Source organism: Panthera pardus, unplaced genomic scaffold, assembly GCF_024362965.1.
Source record: "Panthera pardus isolate Hobbes unplaced genomic scaffold, ASM2436296v1 HiC_scaffold_27, whole genome shotgun sequence".
In the NCBI taxonomy this organism is placed as follows: Eukaryota; Metazoa; Chordata; class Mammalia; order Carnivora; family Felidae; genus Panthera; species Panthera pardus.
Genome location: NW_026526843.1, coordinates 98046479 through 98068953, shown reverse-complemented (window position 1 = coordinate 98068953; position 22475 = coordinate 98046479). Strand labels below are relative to the sequence as shown.

General features: G+C 40.0%; 1 protein-coding gene across 18 annotated transcripts in view; it reads right to left on the bottom strand.

The window, feature by feature from the left end:
• Positions 1-22475, bottom strand: part of DMD (dystrophin) — a 2111713-nt gene that overhangs the window by 465575 nt on the left and 1623663 nt on the right. For all 18 annotated transcript variants that reach the window (XM_053892047.1, XM_053892050.1, XM_053892044.1 and 15 more), the window contains one exon: positions 15497-15686. In XM_053892047.1, the coding sequence (XP_053748022.1) occupies positions 15497-15686 (190 nt within the window). The remainder of the gene's footprint in view (positions 1-15496; positions 15687-22475) is intronic.

Genomic DNA, 22475 nt, shown 5'->3' with positions numbered 1-22475 from the left:
AATGTCATGAGCCATTAGATCGTAACATTAAATTAATGATCATGGCTCACATGGAGGCATGGGCAGTTTTATATAATATGCGAAGGGAAAAAGAAAGAAAATGGTAATGTAAATCTTCTTCGGTACCATCTGGCTTATCTTTTTCCCCATGCCTCTCCAAAACAGTGGGAGGAATAAACAATACTATTCCTGACGGGCTAGGCACTGAAGATGAAGAGACCAAATGAAAAATTCTCCAACACAAGTACAGTCTAGTATTTTCTTCGTTTCCTTCTCCTGCATGAGCACAGAGAATCTGCCTTGCAGAATAAAAATTTGTCAAACTTCAGAGCTGAAATGGCCTTAAGCAAGCATCTGGCCCAGCGGTTCTCAAATTTAAATGGGCAAAAGAACCACCTGGGGGCTCTTTAAATATGCAGATTCCCTGGCTCATCCCTAGAGAGCCAGGTTCCGAGACTGCATTTTTAATAAGCTTTCCAAGTAAAGATGGTGCAGTTTGGATGTGAACTTGGAGAAAACGTTTTCTAGAAGATAAACCTGAGATCCACAACCCCACTAATGTCCCCAATATCACACCAGCTAGTAGTCAGGAACAGAACCCACATCCCTTGGGGTGCCTGGCTGGCTCAGTCGGGAGAGCATGTGACTCTTGATCTTGGGATTGTGAGTTCGAGCCCCACCCTGGGTGTAGAGAGTACTTAAAAATAAAATCTTGGGGCACGTGGGTGGCTCAGTCAGTTAAGCAGCTAACTCTTGATTGCAGCTCAGGTCAAGATCTCATGGTTCCTGAGATCTAGCCCCTTGGAGGGGATAGCGTGGACCCTACTTGGGATTCTCTCTCTCTCCCTCTCCCTCTGTCCCTGCCCTGCTCCCGCGCTCGCATGCTCTCTCTCTCTCTCTCTCTCTCTCTCTCTCAAAATAAATAAATAAGCTTTAAAAAAATAAAATCTTAAAAAAGAACCCCATCTCTTGACCTGTAACATAAGACACTATACTCTCTCAAAAATCTGTCGGCTTATTTTTTTATTGTGACAAAAAGACATAAAATTCACTGTTTTCATGAGTTTTAAATATACAGTTCAGTAGCATTAAATACATTTACACTGTTCTACAGCCATCACCACCACGTATCTCCAGAATGTTTTTTCATCTTTTCAAACTGAAATTCTGTGCCCGTGAAAGAAAAAGTCCCAACTCCCCTCATCGCCCCCTCCCAACCCCTGGTAACTACTATTCGATTCTCTTTCTCTATGAGTTTGACTGCTGGAGGTACCTCATAAAAGTGGAATTAAACAATATTATCCTTCTGGGCCTGCCTTATTTCACTTAGCATAATGCCTTCAAGATTTATCTGTATTAGTTAATGTAGTGATTTGCTGAATCCTTTGAAGTGCTTGCTCAAGACAGTGCTCTGGCCCTTTAAGAAATGAGGTTCAATCACTTGTCCAAGTTCCACAGACAGCTGCTAAATGAGAGAAAGCATTCAGGAAGGGCAGTCCTCGGTGAGTGAAACAGATAGAGCCTGGAGGCAGGCACAGAGACGTGAAATGCATTTTCTGCCTAGTTGGAAAGTCGCTTGAAAAGAAAAAGGAATGAGAAACGAGACAGAGAGAGACAGAGAGAAAGACAGAGACAGACAGATGCACTAAGAGGGCCCAGATTAGCGAGAAGAACTACGCAGACAAGGTTATTAACAGGTATATCCTATAAATTAATTGGTATACAGTGGTGTCCATGAGACCCGATACTATTAACATACCTTGGGGCACAGAGTAGAGAAAGCAAATAGGTAAAAGGTACACATTTACACTGCTATTTGAGAAATACTTTATTGCACTTGAGATTTATTTTTATTTCATGGAGTTACTGCCAGGAGTATTTTACAGCTTTCAAGTCAGAAGGGAAGTTATCTGAGATATGTTCTGTTGTAGGGAAGAAAAGCTTCAATTTTTAAAAACATCAGTCCCCTGGTCTACATCCAATGTCTGACCCTGGGGCGAGGCCAGATAACGCTTCCGAGAGAAGGTGGTTTGAGCGAGGCTTGAAGTAGGACTTAGCCAGGTAGGGCAGGAGAGAGAGGGCATTCCGGCCAAAGAGAACCTCTTCTTTTGACCCGGACAATGCTTACTGGCTATTTAATATTCAGCTCAGTATCTTTTACAAGAGGCTTTCTGCGGCAGCTTTAAAACATGACCCCAAGACTTTCTGACACTTTTCCATGGAAAGGTGGACTTGACGTCCCATCCCCTCGACCTGGTCTCTGTGATGGCTTGGCCAAACGAATATGACAGTCATAAATCTATGCTGGTTTCTGCCCCAGGCCTCGGGACTCAGCCATTACGCTGTAAAAAAGCCCAAACTGCCCCATGGAGAGGCCCACGTGAAGGGACACTGACAGCCAGCACCTTTTTGCCAAGCATGTGAGTGAGCCCACCTGCAAGTTGACCCTCCAGCGGCCAGTCGGCCTGCCCCAGCTGATATCGCGAGAAGCAGAGGCCAACAGTGTGCAATGACCTTGCGTGGGTGGCAGATTCACCTGCAAAACTCTCCTAAGCCGTTAAGGTCGGGGCTGATTTGTGACGCAAAGGGTCACCAGAACACCTACCCTGGTCCTCCCCATAACGTATGCAGGGGGTACCCCTCCTCTGGGGGACCAAAGGACTCTGTACGCACCTTAATTATCCCCGATCTCCTCGACTAGATCTCCCTGTTGTCCTGCCCCTAGTCTCTCCACTATCCAGTCTGCTTGGGGGCCAAGTACGGCTCTTATCAACCTTTGGATCCTCAAACCTTCTACCAAGTGTATACATTACATGAATATAAAAATTTCTTTGAGGTCACGGGTGGGAAAGGAATTTAGAGTTGTCTAATCAGTTCCATGGCTGCATCCAAACAACGACCATTGTTTTCTACTCTAAAACAGAAAATGTCGACACTTTCCCCCAGCCAGTAAAAATACTACCCATACTCATTCCAGGTTTCAAAACTGCAACATACAACACTTTTCCAGCCATTGGTGAAACTACTGTAAAAACTAAAAATAGACTTTATGGAGTAAATCATTGGGAAGAATGCCTGGGCAAGCAGTTGATAAATATCCAGGTCTCATTCTATTTGGGGCCATAGCCTTGAACTGAATCCAATATTGAATTGTTGAATTGAGAGCAAAGGATTGAAGTGAAATGTGGTCAGCTCTTGAGAGGAGGTGAAATGCTGCTTTCTGCGGAGAATAACTTTTTCTGTAACTCCCAGGGAATAATATATTTTGAAAGGTGTTGGGGGTGAATAGAAATTAGAAAGGAGAAACGAAAACCTTTAGAGAACTTAAAGATTACATTTATAAAGACTCAGATCATTGTTAAGTCATAATAATAATAATAATAATAATAGTGAATAGTCAAGTTGCTAATAGACCTCTCAAGGACAACCGCTGACGTAGGAGCAAACAAAAGTAATTTGTTGCTTTCGCGGAAGTAGGAGCAAACAAAAGTAATTTGTTGCTTTCTCACTATCAGGAAATAGATACTCTTCCATCTTGACTAATATGATCTCCAGTGGGAATGATTTATTTCTCTCACATTCATGAAACTCTCTTTCATAACCAGGTGTAATGGCTTCTTTTACCTCTATGGGGAACGGCTGATTTATGCATAGACCTTTGCTCAATAACCTTTCTTCAAAGATTGATGCCGTTAAAAATGAAAAAAGATGTGAACTTTTTGACATTTTATCTTAATGTAATTTAGAAAACCGTGTAAACTGCAAATGGACCTCATGTGGAATGAAAATCACACACGGATAACCTAAATTATTTTGAATACTATTCATCTTTGACTAATAACTGAAATGTTTTATTATGAGAATTATGAAAGACACGAGAGAGACACTAACAAAGTTCGTTTCAAAAATAATTTGTAAATACAAGACCGAACATCCTTTTAGTTGATCTCCCCAATGCACGCTTTTAGAATTTTCCACCCACAAGTGGGGGTACTGCTACCCACGACGTGGAGGAGTATTGTTTTTTTGTTTGTTGGCTTTTGTTTTTGTTTTGTTTTTGACTAGAAAGTCTCCTGTTAAAGACCACTAACCCTCAAGGAGAAAGAAAGAAACAAGCAAACAAAAACCCTTCAAGGTTGGAAGAAGGAAGGAAGAGAAAGTGACATGAAATTCTTTGACTTTTTCTGTGCTGAAACTTTTCTGGACCTTACCTTTTTTGCTATTCTTGTTTGGCAAAGAAGGCCCTGAAATTATATAGATCTTGTCTAAGTTCCTATGGAGATCAAAGAAAGTAAGCGAATAGTCCCAGCATTCTGTTTTCAGTGCCATTGCCTCATAGGTTACATTTAAAACAACTTTATTAATTTTATTAACACAGCTATAAGCCATTGATGTGGCTTCCGACGTCAGTCAGACGGGGAAAAAACAAACTGCTTTTACTGACGCGTATTTCCGGGAATCTTAACACCTGGTGTCTGGTTCAAAGAGAAGGGCATGTCAGCCAATGTGTTTCCTTTAAGGAGGGCACTATGAAAGATCAAATATCTCCTTTTAATTTTCAGTGTAGTATGTTTATTTTCAAGAATGGGGATGTTGAGGTTTGTAACGGAAAAATTTAGTTTTTCAAACATGTCAGCATTGACACTTAAGAACTAAAATCTGTCGAAGGTTATTAATCTGTTCTTGGTTAGGGAAGATAAAGCTTTTTGTTTCTTTTGTTTTTTTATTTTATTTTAATTTTTTTAATTTTTTAATGTTTATTTATTTTTGAGATAGAGGGAGAGAGAGGGAGAGAGAGAGAGAGAGAGAGAGAGAGAGAGAGGGAGAGAAAGAACGACCAAACAGGGGAAGGACAGAGAAAGAGGCAGACAGAATCCCAAGAAGTCTCCGTACCGTCAGCACAGGGCCCGATATGGGGCTTGAACCCACGAACCATGAGATCATGACCTGAGCTGAAAACAAGAGTGGGACGCTTAAAACGACTGAGCCACCCAGGCGCCCCTGTTTTGTTTTATTAAATCAGAGTTCCAACACACATGTGCCAATACCTCAGACAGCTTCATTGATCTATTCATTCTTCTTAAGTAGTTCCTAACACATCAAATGAAGACTGTGCCTAGAAAGATTCTACAGTGAAATAAACAATACTAAAGTTTATTAATAAAATATGTATGTATATGTATAAGGCACATACACATCTATGTAGAGTCAGATATGTATACACCTGATAATACTAATGATATAATAACACTATCCCTGTCTACTGGTTTCTTATTATGTGTCCAATACCGTTTTACGGACTTCACACATATTAATCACATCACCGTCACAACCTGACGAGATGAGGCAGACACTATCATTACCCCTGATTTATAGCTGCATAAACTGAGGGCAATCAAGAAATGTGTCCATGGTCAGTAAGTATCAGAATCAAGATTTAAACCCAGGCAGTCAGGCTTCAAAGCCCACCCTATTAAAAACTACCCTCTCCAGCCTCTCAGGTAAAATACAGAAAACACTAAACTTCATTTCAAGTGCAGAGAAACTCTTATGGAAATCGAGAGGAAGACAAGATGTCTTCCAGCGTGGGCACTCAGGGAAGAAGGGAGGATGTGAATACAGCTTTCCTGGAAAAGTAGATAGCATGAGGGTAAACTGAGATGCGGAAACGGAATCCCAGGACGAGATACAAGGTCATCAAAAGAAGAAAAGTAGGCTGGCTAGCTATGCACTTTAGTGGGAGTCGAGGATGGGTGGAGAGGAAAAATAAGAAACAAGATTAGAATTCGAGGTCGGGAGCCAATTCTAGAAGGCCAGGTGAAGGAATGTGCAGAACATTCTGAAGGGTTTGAGAAGTCATAAAAGGTGTTTGAACAGAAGAACCATATTATCTTTCACTCATCTGACAACTATCTCTTGAGCGCCTATCATGTGCTGGGTACTGTCTTGGGCGATGGGAATATACAAGTGAATAAGGTAGAAAAAATCTCCAGGTTGGACTGGAGCATTACAATAGGCAGAAAGGAGTGGAGAACAGCAATGGTACCAAAAGCATGAATTTGAGTAGTAGTTAGGAACCTGGAAAGAAAGTAATGGGGGCAAAGGATTGGGGGAGGGGGTAAAATTGATCTTGAAAATGAACTAGAAGGTGAGGCAAGTGAAGAGATGGAGAAAGGTCTATTTGGTTTAAAATTGGACTGGAATGGAAATTCAACAGTGACACCATTGAATGGTGAGAATGATATTAAGGAAGACAGAAAAGACAGCCCAGAGTCAGTCCTCAGGTAAAGAAAGACGGAAGAATGAGTACAGAGAGGTAGGAGAAAATCAGCAGAATATAATATCCCAGAAAATCCAAAGAGGAGACATTTTCCCAAAAACTGTAGTGGGCAACAATCACAAACTATCCAGAGATTTCTAGCGCAGGTAAGTGAAAGATTTGAGACATGCTTTTGGTTACCCTGGGTGTTTGCGTGGAAGGCTGAGTCAGTTTAGAGTAACGGGTAGGGGAATAAGATGAGTTGAAGGTACAGAAGGTCAAGCTTAGGGTCCAAGAGCTGACTCCTCTGTATGGAGCGGTGTGACCTTAGCAGAAGTCACCCCACCTCTCAAAGCTTTGATTTTTTTTCATCTGTAAGAAGGGTAAGATGACAGTACCTTATACAAGCCAAGCACCCAGTACATTGCCTGGCACACAGTAATACAGTAAAACCTTGGAAGGCGAGTAACTTGTTCTGTGAGTGTTCTGCAAGATGAGCAAACGTTCCTTTTTAAATTTTGTTTAATGTTTATTTATTTTTGAGAGAGCTAGCACGAGAGGTGGAGGGGCAGAGAGGGAGGAAAACACAGAATTCGAAGCAGGCTCCGGGCTCTGAGCTGTCAGCCCAGAGCCCCATGTGGGGCTTGAACCCAGGGACCGCGAGATCATGACCAGGGCTGAAGTCAGACGGTTAACCGACTGAGCCATCCAGGCGCCCAAGATGAGCGAACATTTCAAATACATTTTAACTTGATACACGAGCGGTGTCTCGCCATACAAGCAGTACACGATGCAGAACATCACATAACCACAACCGAGCCAAAGGTTCTTGAAATTTGCTTTGATATACAAGTGCTTTGAATTACAAACGTGTTTATAGAAGGAAGCACGCTTGCAAACCAAGGTTTTCCCATATATTTTTTTTTTTTAAAAAGTGAGCTGCTATTATTATCTACCCTAATAATTAGATAAATATGTCATGTTATCAATCCTAGAAAACTAAACATTTATTTCATAGGCTTTTATTTTTAATTATTTCCCTCCTAATTTGGTGTGATAAAACTCAAATTAGTTAATTTGCGAGAGCTACGTTATTGAACCTCTTTAATTTTACCCTCCTCGATTGAAAAGAAAAATGATAATAGTGCCAAAGCAGAGATTTGCAGTGAGGATATGAGCAAATGAAAGTAAAAGTGCCTTGTCAGTTACAAACAAAGAAAAATTTAGCTCTCATTATTCTCATTAATTAATATAAATTTGATTCACTGATTGTAAAGCGTACAATATTAGTTTTATATATGCAGTTTGACTTTTGTCTAATGGTAATTCCCATCATGAATAAGGATCTTTCACTTGAAGAAAGCTTTTTTGAAGAGCTCTTCTATTTATGACCTTTTAAGAGCCTCACCAAAGCTCCGCGAGGAATAAAAGGCAGTGGTTATTAGGGGCTATCAAAATTGACTTTTCAGTATGCACAGACGCACAGGGTCCCCTTTCCTATGTGGGTCTTTCTTTTGGTTTGTATCTATGAAATTAGAGGATCCCATAAGTGAATTACCAAGTTATTCAAGTGAGTGCTGTCCTTATACCATTGTAGATAATAGCTAACCGCAATGGCAATATCCAGAGAAGTAGGTTCTAACGTTTGCAATACATTCAAGTAACATGTTAACAAACATAGGAGACCATGGTAACATGGTCCAGAATGTTATAACCCCTATAGCCAAGTGACTACACTCGTTGCATTAAATTCTTTTTTCATCGTTAGACCAAAATGAATTCTTACTTCCTATATTTAGTCTTCCTTTGTATGGGAGCTAAAACACGAGCCTTGAACATTTGTCCTCGTTAACTCCTGCTTCTACTAAAAGTTTAATTACTTTCGCTATTTTGGGGGATGATCTCTGTGATCTACAGAGATTCCAGGGTCCAAACCTGGAACATAATACAGTTCTGAATATAGTAAGATGACAAGCATGTGGCTCTTGAACCTGTCCCTGAGGCCTACCATTCACAGTACTGTAAACATGTATGACCTTTTTACGGTAGCTACCTGAGAATAAAAGGGAAAAAAAAAATGTTCCAGGTTCATGTAAGAGAAGTAACAGATTTTCCTTAGTGGGAAGTTTTTCAAGATCTTGGTTACATTGCCCATTAACTTTTATTTTTTCCAAGGTATGAGTTTTACACCATAGGACTGCTAGTTCTTTGCCTTTTTTCAAGGTTAAACCATTAAAAGCATCCCTAGGGGCGCCTGGGTGACTCAGTGGGTTGAGCGTCCGACTTCAGCTCAGGTCACGATCTCGCGGTCCGTGAGTTCGAGCCCTGTGTCGGGCTCTGGGGGCTGATGGCTCAGAGCCTTCCAATTCTGTGTCTCCTTCTCTCTCTGCCCCACCCCCGTTCATGCTCTCTCTCTGTCTCAAAAATAAATAAACGTAAAAAAAATTAAAAAAAAAGTTAAAAAAAAAAGCATCCCTATAGACACGCCCCTTGTAAGAACATAGAAAATGGCACCACTTAATACCAATTCTATGCTACAGTAAGTGGTATTTTGGTGACCTTTAGGTGTATTTCTGAATGGGCCACGGAGAAATTCAAGTAACGATGACAGAGATTTATGTGTAATATCAGGTATTTCTTTGGCTGCCATATTGATGTCCTTCAATTCTATATCTTCAACCTAGAACATATGTCTGCCCCAAATTCTAGATCCACATTCACAACTGCTTCAAAGGAGGTGATATTTATACCCCGGTGACTCACGGACACCTCAAAACTGACCCCATTTTTGACTTCTCTTCCCACAACGTCTTCCCCCCTTGAATTCTCTGACTCCATGAAGGCACTCAGTCATGCCAAGTGGCAAGCGGTCAGTGACTCCTCATCACATCTCATATTCTTCCTCACCTCTGCTTCCCATAACATACATGAGAATGTCGACTTTACCTCCAAAGAGCTCACACATCTGTCTCATTTGTTCAACCTCAGCACCTTGCTTATTATTTCTTACTTGGAATAGTACAGGAAGAACTTTCGGATGTTCCTGGACAGGTTCTATATCTTTCCAATTAATTCTCTCAACTACCGGACTGATTTAAAAAAAAAAAAAAATTAAGTCTGGTTATTCTACTTCCTTGCTTAAAACTATGCCGTGACTTCCCATAGACTATAAAGTCCACACTATTTAAAAATTTTTTTCTTAATGTTTATTTTTTGAGAGACAGAGTGCAAGCGGGGGAGGGTCAGAGAAAGAGGGAGACACAGAATCTGAAACAGGCTCCAGGCTTTGAGCTGTCAGCACAGAGCCCGACGCGGGGCGCGAACCCACAAATCGTGAGATCACGACCTGAGCTGAAGTCGGGCGCTTAACCAACTGAGCCACCCACGTGCCCCTCAAGTCCAAACTCTTAAAGGTAGGTGGCAAGAGGGACAGAAAGGCAGCCTACACATACTGAGCCCTCAGAGTCCAACACTCTGCCCCTCTAGTGGGAATTTTACATGCATCGTATTATTTAACCTTCACAAAATCATGTGAATTTGTATAGAAAAATATAATTAAGACTTAGAGGTTAGGCAACAAATGGTAGGATAAGTGGTCTTCATGCCTATAAGGCCCATACTCTATTTACTGGACCCTGCTGTTTTTCTACATAATTTAACCCCAGCTGACCTTTCCAATGTCCATTCTTACAACTATACCCCAGTCCTACAGAAGTGCCTTCAGATTCTCAAACTGCCACAACGTCCAGGACTCTGAACACGCTATCGCCTCCGCCAAACATTCTCTTTTCAACTCTGTGCAGGTAGCTAAGTCCTAACACACTCTTCCAACATTCTCTGAGCAGAACTTTTCAACGTCGGCTAGACATGAGAATCATGGACAGGACATGCCGCCATCAATCCAATTTGAATCTCCAGGAGATGGAACCAAGGAAGTAGCATTTCTTAAAAGAGCTCCTCCAATATAGAAGGAGAATGGGAAAACACTGTTCTATGTGAGTTTCATGGCCTCTCCGAAAGGCTTAAGCTTAATCATCTGTTTTCCCTAGACCTGGTCTGGCCCTGTACTATAACACTCATCACGCTACTATAATTTGCCTCAGCATATGTATTTTCACCTCTGGAATATAAGTGCTCCAAAGGCAGATATCATATTCTAACATAGAGGCTTCTGAGTGTATTCAGTGGGCATATTCTCATTCTCTCTCTCTCTTTCTTTCTCTCTCTCACACACACAGCTGAAATCAAAGTTTCATAAAACAATACTACCCTTACTCATGACTGATGGACTCTGTTATTTCCTATTCTATTCTGTTAATTTTAATCCTTTCTATTTAAAAATTGTGATGCTAAGTAAAATAAATCTGACAGAGAAAGACAAATACTATGCGATCTCTCTTCTATGTGAAATCTAAAAAACAAAACAAAATTAGCTCGCAGATACAGAGAACAGATTGGTGGTTATCAGAGGTAAGGGGTGGAAGAAAAGAATGAACGGAGGGTTTTGGGTTAAAATAGATTAACTAAAAGTAAAAAAAAAACACACAATAAAATGTGCATTGATACTCATTAAATTGATTACACAACCTAATACTTTGAACTGTGTTTGAAAAGCATCTGTGTAATAATGTTTACGTTAGTCCTAATACCATGCTAAGCACTTAACAGGTGCTTACAACAGATTTCATGGATTAATCAAAGTCCCTAAGGAAATAATATATATAAAAGTTTTACATATCCAAAACAGCAGGCAGTCATCACCAGGCAAAAGAAAAACATCAAGATTAAGCTTCACATTCTTTAGACACCGAAGTAGAAAGATTAAAAAAACCAAAAAACAGAAAACATAAAACTCAGTTCAAATTATAGCAACAGAAATGAATACACAGAGGGTTTCCTTTTCTTAGAATTAGGGATCCTCAGATTACCTCTCTATTCTTAGATGTCCCAAGAAAGATGACAATCCAATTTATTCAGAATACTAATTGTGTTACTAAGATTGCATTCTTCCTTCTTCCTTTGGAAATAACCAGTGGGCCAAGATTTTTTTGGGAAACACAGTGAAAGAGCTATTTCCCAAATTTCAATAATCGAAATAGCATTAGAGGTCTAAGCTCTCTTAATCAATTTACAGGTGCACGCTGATGTACGACTCAAAGTTTATCAAACTAGTCTCTCCGGAAATGTTTTGCTTAGTAGAAGAGAATTTTTATGATGGGGGTCGGGGAGGAGATACGGGCAAAACAAATGAGCTTAGAGAAGAAACTGAATTTAGGGGCACTGGGTGGCTCAGTCGAGTAAGTGTCCGACTCTTGATTTCGGTTCAGGTCTTGATCTCACGGTTCGTGAGTGCGAGCCGGTGTCCGAGCACTACTTGGGATTCTCTCTCTTCTCTCTCTGCCCCTTCCCCGCTTGTGTACTCTCTCTCAAAATAAATAGACATTAAAAAAAAAATAAGCTGAGTTTATAGCTATGACCTGAGATAAGAGCCAGTTCACAGATAAAGGAAGCTCAAATATTAATTGCTCCGTAGTTTCTCGTGCTGAGAAAAGGATCCTTATTACACCTTTATGACCATCTCTCCCCACCAAATACCCGTAGCTACACACCTTCTTTACAAGCTGGTATTACAACGATCTCTTAGAGGTGCTTAGAGAACCAATTAAGATTGGTGGACATCTTGTGAAATATTAGCAAAGATACAGAGGCCCCGTTTTCAATTGGTTACCCATGGTTTGATGTTAGAACTCAGAACGGAGGGTATCTTTATGAATTCTCTGGGGCCGAAATGTTTTGGACACAGTAACACTCTGATTCAATTATGGATATAGTTCCTCATTTAAAGGAGAAATTTGCAACGTAAGAATTCTCAAACTGTCACCCCTCAGGGTTCTATATGATGTTCTACAAAAATACATTGCTTCTAGGGGCGCCTGGGTGGCTCAGTCCGTTAAGCGTCTGACTTCACCTCAGGTCATGATCTCATAGTTCGTGAGTTCCAGCCCCGTGTTGGGCTCAGAGCCTGGAGCCTGCTTCGGATTCTGTGTCTCCCTCTCTCTCTCTGCCCCTCCTCCACTCTCTCTCTCTCTCTCTCTCTTTCTCTCTCACAAATATTTATAGATTTATATTTATAAACATGATAAAAAACCTATTGCCTTTAAAATGTCAGTTAGACTCTCGTAAATAATACTATTTATAAGAAAAATCTCCTCATCCTTAAGTATGAGGACAACTACCATGCCCCTGCTTTCCGTAAGAAAAGTAAATAAGCATTTTTTTCCAATATAAGAGAGGAATCGTAATGGCTTTCAGAGCGAAATTACTCAGATTAATTCCATTCAGGAAGCACATGCTTCATAAAACATGTATTCTTAGAGAACCCATGAATCGTGATTATTGCTGAGAGAATTAAATATCCTAGGAAGTGCATTGTAAACAACAGTGATACTCAGTCTAGCAAGAGCTGTGGGGTCTCCATATGCAGAAGTGGTGACTGACAGTCATAGAGCAAAGCCTGTTGGGGAAGGTTTTCGCCCCCCTGTATCCATTCAGCAGTATTTGTACGAAGTGAAACATCAGTGCTTTGGGGTGGACTGGAATCTGCTGGGAGAGCTGATGTTCTGGCTAGGCATTTGGAGTTTCCTTTTTTAATATGTAAGAAGTATTTTCGCTCTACAGCATGAATCAAACAATGAACATAATGCTACCAGCTTCTTCAAACAAAGTGAAAGGCATATCATTACACTTTTTTCCTTCACACATATTATAGAAAATTCCTTTTGTTCGAGATATAAAAAAAAAAAAATCTTCAGAAGGGGGGGGAAAAAAAGCAAAGACTCCCGTTTAGCTGAAATACCGAAATTGCATGTAATCTCCTAAGGTATGTGGTTATATTTGCTTTCAAGGTTGGCATTTCCATTTGTTGCTTTTAAACCCCAGTATCTTAATTCAATTCTACCACTTAGTAGTAGTTGACATTTTTTTCCGTGACATCTCCAAATCTTTCATCAAAAGACCGTTATCCAGCCATCTAACTGAAAATCAGCGCTCCCTATAAATGTCATTCCTATCCATAAAATGTAGTTTCAACCTCAGGCAACTGGAATTTATAGAAAACCCAATATTAACACAGAGGCAATGAGAAAATTGTCTGTTTTAAAATAGTGTTGGAATCTTAGTTAGTCCTATTATAATTAAGGGGAAAATGATATGTTTAAGATTTTGGGGGATTCTAAGGGAGTTTAATATGGTTTTTAATAATAAATGCCTTTTATGAGTAATACAGCATAAGCTAAGAAAATGTCCTTCACATAACTTCCAACTGTTTTTGAAAGAGAATTCAGAGAGCTAAATGCAAAATGTAGTTTATTCTCCATTCTTCCATAGTGAATATAGTTGAAAAACATGGCAATTTTTTTCTTTAATGATTCAGAATCTTGCAGTGTCTCAGAATTTTCATTGTATATTAATGCAGATAAAAATATATAGGAGATACATTGACGTACTTTCGCACAGATCAGACTTGTTCACTAACTTAAGGAGTGTTTTATTAAATATTTATTATAAAATTATCTTTTGGATTATTCTTTATTTTCAAGGGTATCTGCTAAAAAAAAAATCCACTTAAAGTTTTATTATTTATCTACTGCCGCTGGTGAGAATATGTGAGCCCATGTATTTATTAAAGTTCTAGGGTGGGGCACCTGGGTGGTTCAGTCAGTTAAGCTTTGACTCTTGGTTTCAGCTCAGGTCATGATCCCAGAGTCGTGGGATGGAGTCCAGGACTGTGGGATTGAGCCCTACGTTAGGCTCCATGTTGGGTGTGGAGCCAGCTTGGGATTCTCTCTCTGTCCTCTTTGCCTCTCCCTCTCTGCCCCTCTCCCCCATTTGTGTTCTCTCTCCCTCTCAAAAAAAATTCTGGGGTGGCTTTATGGGTGTATAAAGGGAGAAATAAAATTTTATTTATGAAATATCATAAGTCAAATAAGTTACAGTAGAAAACTTTCTAACCATTCATCTAAGAGTGACCAAAAAAAAAAAAATCTAACTTTGCCTTGTTTTAACATTCTGAAGCCATGGGGTATATCTACAAAGATAAAGTCAGGCGTTGCGCGAAACAAACTACTTCCCATGGTCAAACTAACTCAACACACATTGCAGAGAAGCAAGTGGGGTCTGAGGAGAATGGAACGAACAAATGAGGAATCTGAGACACTATAAATTGCTACTATCATCAACTAAGGAAAGGATGCCAAGTAATCTATCAAAACAGAAACAAAAGGAGGACGAGGTGTGGGGGGGGGGGAAGAAGGAAAGGGAGAGGAGAAGAAACACTGCTTATTATGATTTGAGGAATTATTTTTCAACCTAGGATATCCTATCACTTTTTTCATCGTAATTTAAATATACAAAAAATGTAGTCCAAAAACTTGATCATATTATTTTAACACTCTACAGTTTATTTGAGGTAGTAGTAAAGTTCTTACAAGTCAGAAAACTCAGCTATACATAACAAAACTCCATTAGAGTTCAGAAAATTCTATCAGGCACTGAGCATAAACTTAAGGAGCCTCCTTGAACTAAAGAATATGACTCTCACCAAGACTACATTTAAACCAAACTACCCTAAACTTCTGTTTTCACTGTCGATGCATATGAAACTTTATAGCAATAATTTTTGTTTCTAGGAAAAACAATGGTCTGAAAATTGTCTGATCATTAACTAGGACAAATTCACCCATCTCATTTTTCTTTGTACAGATCCTGTTAGGAAGAAGGCTACAAAATGCCAGATTAACATTTCAAAATGTATTTGAAAGTAATGAAGGGAAACTGATTTAGTTAGCAACGCTAAATAAAACAGACAATTCATACAGATGCTTTCCCTGTAAAATATTAAATAAACACTCCAAAATGGCAACTTTTTCAATTTAATAAACCAATCTCCCATTTATGTCTCTGAGCAAAATTTCTCCCTGACCAAAGCTCTGGTTTTAAGTGCGGGTTTTTCCTGGTCCAGAATGTGCACCATTTAGAAGACTGGGATGTTAAATGAAATACTAACTGACTTTTCCTTCTCCCTCTGCCCCATCTCTTCTTGCCCAAATGCAGAAATACATCAGGCCATGCGAAACGATGATTTCACTTTGTCCCCAGCATATCGCTTACAAGAACAGATGCCATTAATTGCTCATATGGATTATTCACAAGAGGCCCAAGTAGAAAAGCTTTACTTACTTGCCATTGTTTCATCAGCTCTCTTACTCCCTTGGAATCTTCCAGGAGCCTTTCCTTATGGGTGGCATCCTGCAGCACGTTGGCAGTTGTTTCAGCCTCTGTAAGCCAGGCAAGGAATTTCTCCAGGTCGAGGGGGAACTGTTGCAGCAATCTATGGGTTTCTTCCAGAGCAGCCTCTTGCTCACTCACTCTGCAAAGGAACAAACGTCCAGATGCAGTTCTCCTCAGTTATCGAAGGGTGTACCCAGGGACCCCCATGAAAAGAGCAAAGATAAAGGGACTAAACTGTCACGTACCAACAAAGGGGTGGGTTATTGCTAAAAGTCCTCTTAAAAGCAACAGCAACTATACCTGTGTGTGCATATGTGTGTATACACACACACAGACATATATATGTACATATATACATACGTATACACACATGCCAGAAGAGCTGTTTATTCATCATGGGTGAGGTTTTTGCTGAGCGTACAGTCTTCTACAGTGTAGTTTCGGTGTTCCTACTGGATGTGTGTGTGTGTGTATGTACATATATGTATATATGTATATGTATACACACACACACATACACACACACTTTGGACTTTGGGAAGTTCACATAAGAGCTTGCAAAAACAATCTTTTTGTAACTTGATAGTTTTTACTGGTCAATTTTGACACCTTATTTTCATATGCTGCAAAATCGTAAGCTCATCTTTATAGATAAAGCCCCCAAATCCCTACACCATGGTTATCTTTGATGTCACCTGAGGCAGAACATCAGGATTAGGTAGGCAAGGAAGAAGCTCAAGAAAATGCAAAGCTAGAACAGAAAGTTGAACAACAGAGGGAACCAGACAGAGAAGGGGACTGCAGGGCAAAGGAGAACAGAAAGAAGAAAGAAAAGTAGAAAAATGACACATTTCATAGAAACCATTGCACAAAATATCATTTTGCATAACACTACTGTGTTCTGCAAGTTCCAACTAGGGTGTTAGCTTTATATTTCATTATCTGATGGTCACACAACTTGGAATACTCTCCTCAAGAAAAATCTCACGTGTAAGGGAAAAAGCAGAGCCTAAAAACCTGACAGATCTGGGTTCAAATCCCACTATTCCCTCCCGACTGTGTGGTATGCCTGCTACATACAGTTAGTTACACTCTGTATCAGGGTTACTCAAACATGTCCGTTCCCTTGGCCCACATCCTATTCCCTTTCTTCTCATCTTTTGGAAGGGGTGAACCAAATTCCCCAATGATACACAAATCTAAAAAAAAATCATATTTTCTGATTTTATATACATATACATAGATACATATGTATATATACACATATATGTATACATATATACATATATGTATATGTATGTATGCATACGTATATGTATGTATACATATATGTACATACATATATATACATACATACATGTATACATATACATATGTATACACATGTATACACATATACATATATGTATGTATATATATACATATATATGTATATCTACATATATACATATATACATATATATATATAAAATTCATGTGTTGTGCACACACACACATATGCTCTCTGCAAAAATCTACATAATAACAGCTTGGAGGGAAAAGTGCCTTCGGCAGTAACAGTCCCATCTAAAAAGATTCAGGTAAATTTTGTCTGCAATGAGGAAATTAGTACTCTATTTAAATGCCGTATTTGCCTTCTATTACCACACAAACACTTTCTGGGATTAAACATAAGCTAAAAATGGATTTGAAAAAATCGAACACTTGAATACGATACACACTGCTTGTTAGGATGTGATTGTCAATAATTATGCAAAACTGCAATTTATTTCAGCAGCAACTTTATCATGGGATGTGCAAACCAGGCAATAAACAACTCCTGCGGAGCGAGCGGCAGCGAAGCCCCCGGAAGAGCCGTTTATTCATCATGGGTGAGGTTTTTGCTGAACATACAGTCTTCCACAGTGGAGTTTCGGTGCTCACACTGGATAAAAATCTTCTGTCTGCATTAACTGGCGGAGGGGAGAATAGGTTCATGAGGATGCAGCTATTGGAAAAAAAGGAAGCATTGCGCTGAGCTATTTATCAACCCCTACATAAACTTTAATACCACACAGCTGAAAGGTACCTGGGTGTTCGGCTTGGGCGAATGAGTGAAACCTTGGGTAGTTCAGGGGCTGACCTGGACTGCTTGCTCCCTGCTTATCTAGATTTCAAGCTATCAGTGGAGGGAGAAATACCAAAATCATTGTTTATTTATCTTTCCATTCGGTATGATTTAAAAACTCAGAACCATCACCACGGCGCTGAGAACCTTAATGTTATAATCTGGCATGAAATGGACAGGTTGAAACAGGCGTAACTTGCTCACAGTTGACCATTTCTGACCTACGAAAGGGACCATTTCGTCTGCTTCAAGCTAGTATTTCTAGGTTGGCTTGCACAGTAAAAAATCACTAAAACTTACTCCACCTCCAGCCTAAAATTTGGGATAGAAACAAGCTGTCACATTTCAGAAGACAAATGCAGGGCTAGACAATGACATATTTTTTTAACATGCTCCGACTTCATAGCAAATAAAGGACAAATACGAAACTCTCACTGCAGAGTGAAGCTTGGAGAATTAGATACTGTGTGTTTTATTCTCAGCGGCATCTTCGTCATGAGCTGCTCATGAACCTCCCCTATTCTTAAACTAAAAGCACCACTTACCCTCTGCTTCCTCAAAAAGTAACTAGTAAATAACTCTCCAAGAGTTATTGGTAAAATACGATGCACATAAATCAGATGAAAGGGTTCCACTGAGACAGTGAGATTTCCAGCCAAATCCTACCAGTGAGTTTGCTGCTTTGTAAATTAGGCCCTTAGGGAAGAATAGTAACTCTTTCAGGACAGTGAGGCACCATTTTCCTAACGATACCCTCGCGCTCTGAAATATTGACAACCTCAGGCTGAATCTTTTCTAATTTGGAAAATACGTTAAAAAAATTCAATGGCCACAACAGCAGACAATCTCTTCAAATGAGTTCTTTTACAGCCCCTTTGATCAGAGGTGAGACTGTTGGTTCCTGGTCATGAGGCGGTTTTAAGGCGACATCCTTTATCCTGAGATCAATCTATGTGCACCGAATTCCTAAATTTTAATCGTGCCAAGTCTAGACTAGAAATGAATCAGGGTACTTGTACGCCATATTTGTGCATTCAAAAGAGCTCTGACTGTATCTCATATTTTTTAATTTTCCATAGCCACGTGGCTTTAAGTGGCTTTTATGATAAATAAAAAAGTGTAGAAATGATGAGAATCATAAAGAAATTTAAAAGATCGTTTTAGAACAAAAGGGAAGACTTTGGACAGGATGATTCTGTAAATGCCTTTGTCCAGGTTGCCCAATTACAGACCCTGGCGAAAACTTGGCTGAGCTTTGAAAGTAACAATGACTGGGTCTCAGTGATAGTACTAATACTTTACAAATGTAATCTACTGCAGAGGTTCAGTACTTTTTTCTATAACAACTTTTAATTATCAGTTATTCTAGCTTTTTAATGTACAAAACTAGCTGAGAATCTGGTGGAGTAGGGAACGGTATGGTGACTTTCAAAGGTTTTCTTTCTATTCGGAGGGCACCATATACCGTTGTCAAGTGTGGAAATATGAGCGGTGTGGTAGAGTGGTTCTCGAAGTGTGACCCATAGACCAGCAGCATCAGTATTATCTGAGAACTTACAAGAAATGCACATTCTCAAGCCCTACCCTAGACCTACTAAATCAGAGACTCTGCATGTGGAGTCCGGTGATGTGTGTTTTAACAAGCCTTCTAGGTGATTTGGGTGTATGCTAAAGTTTTGAGGTTCACTGCCATTGGAGACCCATCTGTTTGCCCTAGCTTCTGAGGAAGCTGCTGGAGGCAGCATGCACCAACGACTGGTTAGCGTGCGGGCTATAAAAGCCTGGTGCCCTCGCTCCAACTCAGGACAATTCAGGAAGATGGGGGGAGCACTGGGGATCGGTGCTGTGGTTGCAACCACATTGAAGCCCAGCTTCTCCTTCTTCCCTGTCCTGCTTCCTTCCCTTGCCTTCCCTCACAGGTGTTAATCCTCAGAGCACTTGCCAATAAAATTCCTGCAGGTTAATCGATTTCTCAGAGCCTGCCTTCTGGGGAAATTCACATGCTGAATTGTCACAGTAAAGAAAGATTTTAAACATACACATGCTTTAGAAATCTATGTGCAGAAATCTACAACTGCTTGCACAGACTGTAGTCTCAAAAACAGGACAGGGCGAAGGATTCTCACACCTAGGAAATGAGCCTGAAGGGATATTGTACCTTTGGTTGCTCTTTAAGAAGATCTATAGATAATGGAGACTTGCATCACCACCAGTTAGAAGCAAGAATCTACTGAAGGCACAAAGTGCTGTGGCTATAGAGCTTAGTACAACTCCACAGCTGCCCAAGATGGTGCTCATCTAGAGATAATTCTGTGCAAAGGGGAAGAATCACAGAAGACATGTCTTCAGCATCTCCATTTTCCTTCTCTCTCTCTCTTTTTAGAGAGGGGGAGAGGTGAGTGGGGGAGAGGTGCAGAGGGAGAGAGAGAAAGAATCATAAGCAGACTCCACACTGAGCGTGGATCCCTTGACCCTGGGATCATGACCGGAGCTGAAATCGAGAGTCAGATGCTCAACCGACTGAGCCACCCAGGTGCCCTTCTATTTTCTTTTTAAGAACCGATTATCAATGAGGCAGTCAGACAAGTAATACTCTGATCTGTCTCTAAACACCCACACACCTGTCAGGGTATCTCCAAATAAATCTCTAAGACCCCAGATTTTCCATTAAGGTGCATATCAGCAAATTCTTATGGGTCAACCTAATACATAAAAAGCAAAGGAGGAAAGGGAAACTTAACTACTTGCCCAAGTAAGGCTGTAGAGCTTAATTAATGTATACGCAATATTCCACTATTAGATACACGGGTGGACAATACTTTATCATTGCACTGTACTGCAGGATTGTATATATATAAATGTAGGTACATATACATTTATGTATAAACTTTTAAAATATGTATTATATATATAATCAAACAGAAAGAAACATATCGAATATTTTTAAGGGGGAAAGGCTCAACCTGACACAGGAGGCTATTCTGCCTGGTGTTTCTCTGAGTGTGACAATTGGAGGAAATTCGCAGCACTCAGTCTTCGCTAAAAAACACCTCCGTCTGTGGCTTGGTATTGTAAAGGAGTAACCAGACAAAACACTCCGAAGCTCTCCTTCCTGGCTTATTTGCATTTAACCACTATCATTTCCTATGATGTTTTTAGGGAATGATTACAGGATGACACTTCTTTCCCCTTTTTTGTTTGTCAGATGTAGGGCTGAGAGACTGAGCACCTTCGCGGTACTTGGGCTTGGGACCCAAGGTTTCTAGCAATGCCCAACACTAGTCACAGAAGCAAACTTAACCTGAAGTTCAATTTCTCGGTAACCGTAACAGTCTCTACCGACTTGCTGGTAACGAAATTACACTGTGATTTTTAAAAATGACTTTCCATTGAGTTTTCAAGGGACAGCTAGAGTCGGTATCACCTGAGAATATACAGCAGTTTGTAGAAAGGGTTCCTTTCAATCTCTAGCAATTCTATTAGTAATGTACACTCATGAGAAGCATGAATCTAAACAAAGTCCTCCAATAATGCTTGGACTAGTACCCCATCAGTACCTTTCTGGCCACAGGTCCAACACTGAGGCTCAGGGCAACATCTACCTAGAAATATGGCCGCAGAAGCATGAGGCAGCCAGAGTATGTTTGTCTCTCCTCCTCTGCTATTGAGCTACCCAGTGAGAAATATACTCTGTTCTTTTAACTATTGGCATAGAGTAAGAGATCAAGGCTGTCAGGTACAGCACAGAAAACACATTTTTTTTTAAAGCTAACACCCATATGGCTCTTCACATGTTTTAAATATATTCAGACTTGGGGCTCAGTCAGCTAAGCGTCGGACTCTTGATTTTGCCTCTCTCTCTGTCCCTCCCCTGCTTGCATGCACGCGTTCTCTCTCTCTCTAAATAAATAAATAAAATATATTCAGGTTTACTCTCTCATCATTTTAGAAGGTATTGCCATTTTTTTCTACCTACAGTCTGCCTCTGTTTTTCTTTGTACATTTCCAGTTGGATATTTCATTCCTCCGTAAAGGCTTTAACCTCTGCACAGATTGTCTTAAAATCTGAACCTCATTGTTATTTGTGCATGCCTACCGACAGCTCATGAAGTCATCTCTGCATGTGTTCCATGTGTATTATGTGCCAGGATCTATGCTTGGTGATGGCGACACAAAAGTCATTGAGACGCGGACATGGGCTTTGGCAGTTAATATATTCAATTCTGGTGGAAGAGACAGGTAAACACTTAACTATGGTCACAGTATGATTAAGCCTCTAATTCATGTGGATTCCCTACCACTAGCTCAAATGTATTATGAACTTAGATCTCAATTTGCCTAACAAATGATAAATCTAGCTTTAAACATTTTTTTGGCCTTTGCTTACCAAAGGAAGGGGAGATCTTCTAGCAGGTTTTATCTCAACATACAGTAATGGATGCTCAATACAAGTTTGCCTAATTGAATTGATTTTCATAAAAATAAGAAACCCCTTAGATACACGGTACAGGTTCTTGCCGGTTTCATTTTGCTGTTGGTGAGATTCGTTCTGAGAGGCCTGGATGACTTTTCCAAATTTGCACACAAGGGAAGCAATTGGGATTAGAGCCCAAGCCTCTCATCCTAGAAAAGAAATTTTTCCAACTCTGAAAATGGATATTGGTGCCTACATCCCTCTGATGTGTTTATTGTAGTAAAATAAAGAAAAACGCGGGGAAGCTTATGCCATTGAATCCTGGCCTTCATTTTGGAGTACGGATTTAACTATCTTGTTACTTTACCATAAGCAGAGTCATTGAAACATGAAAAAACCTACACGTA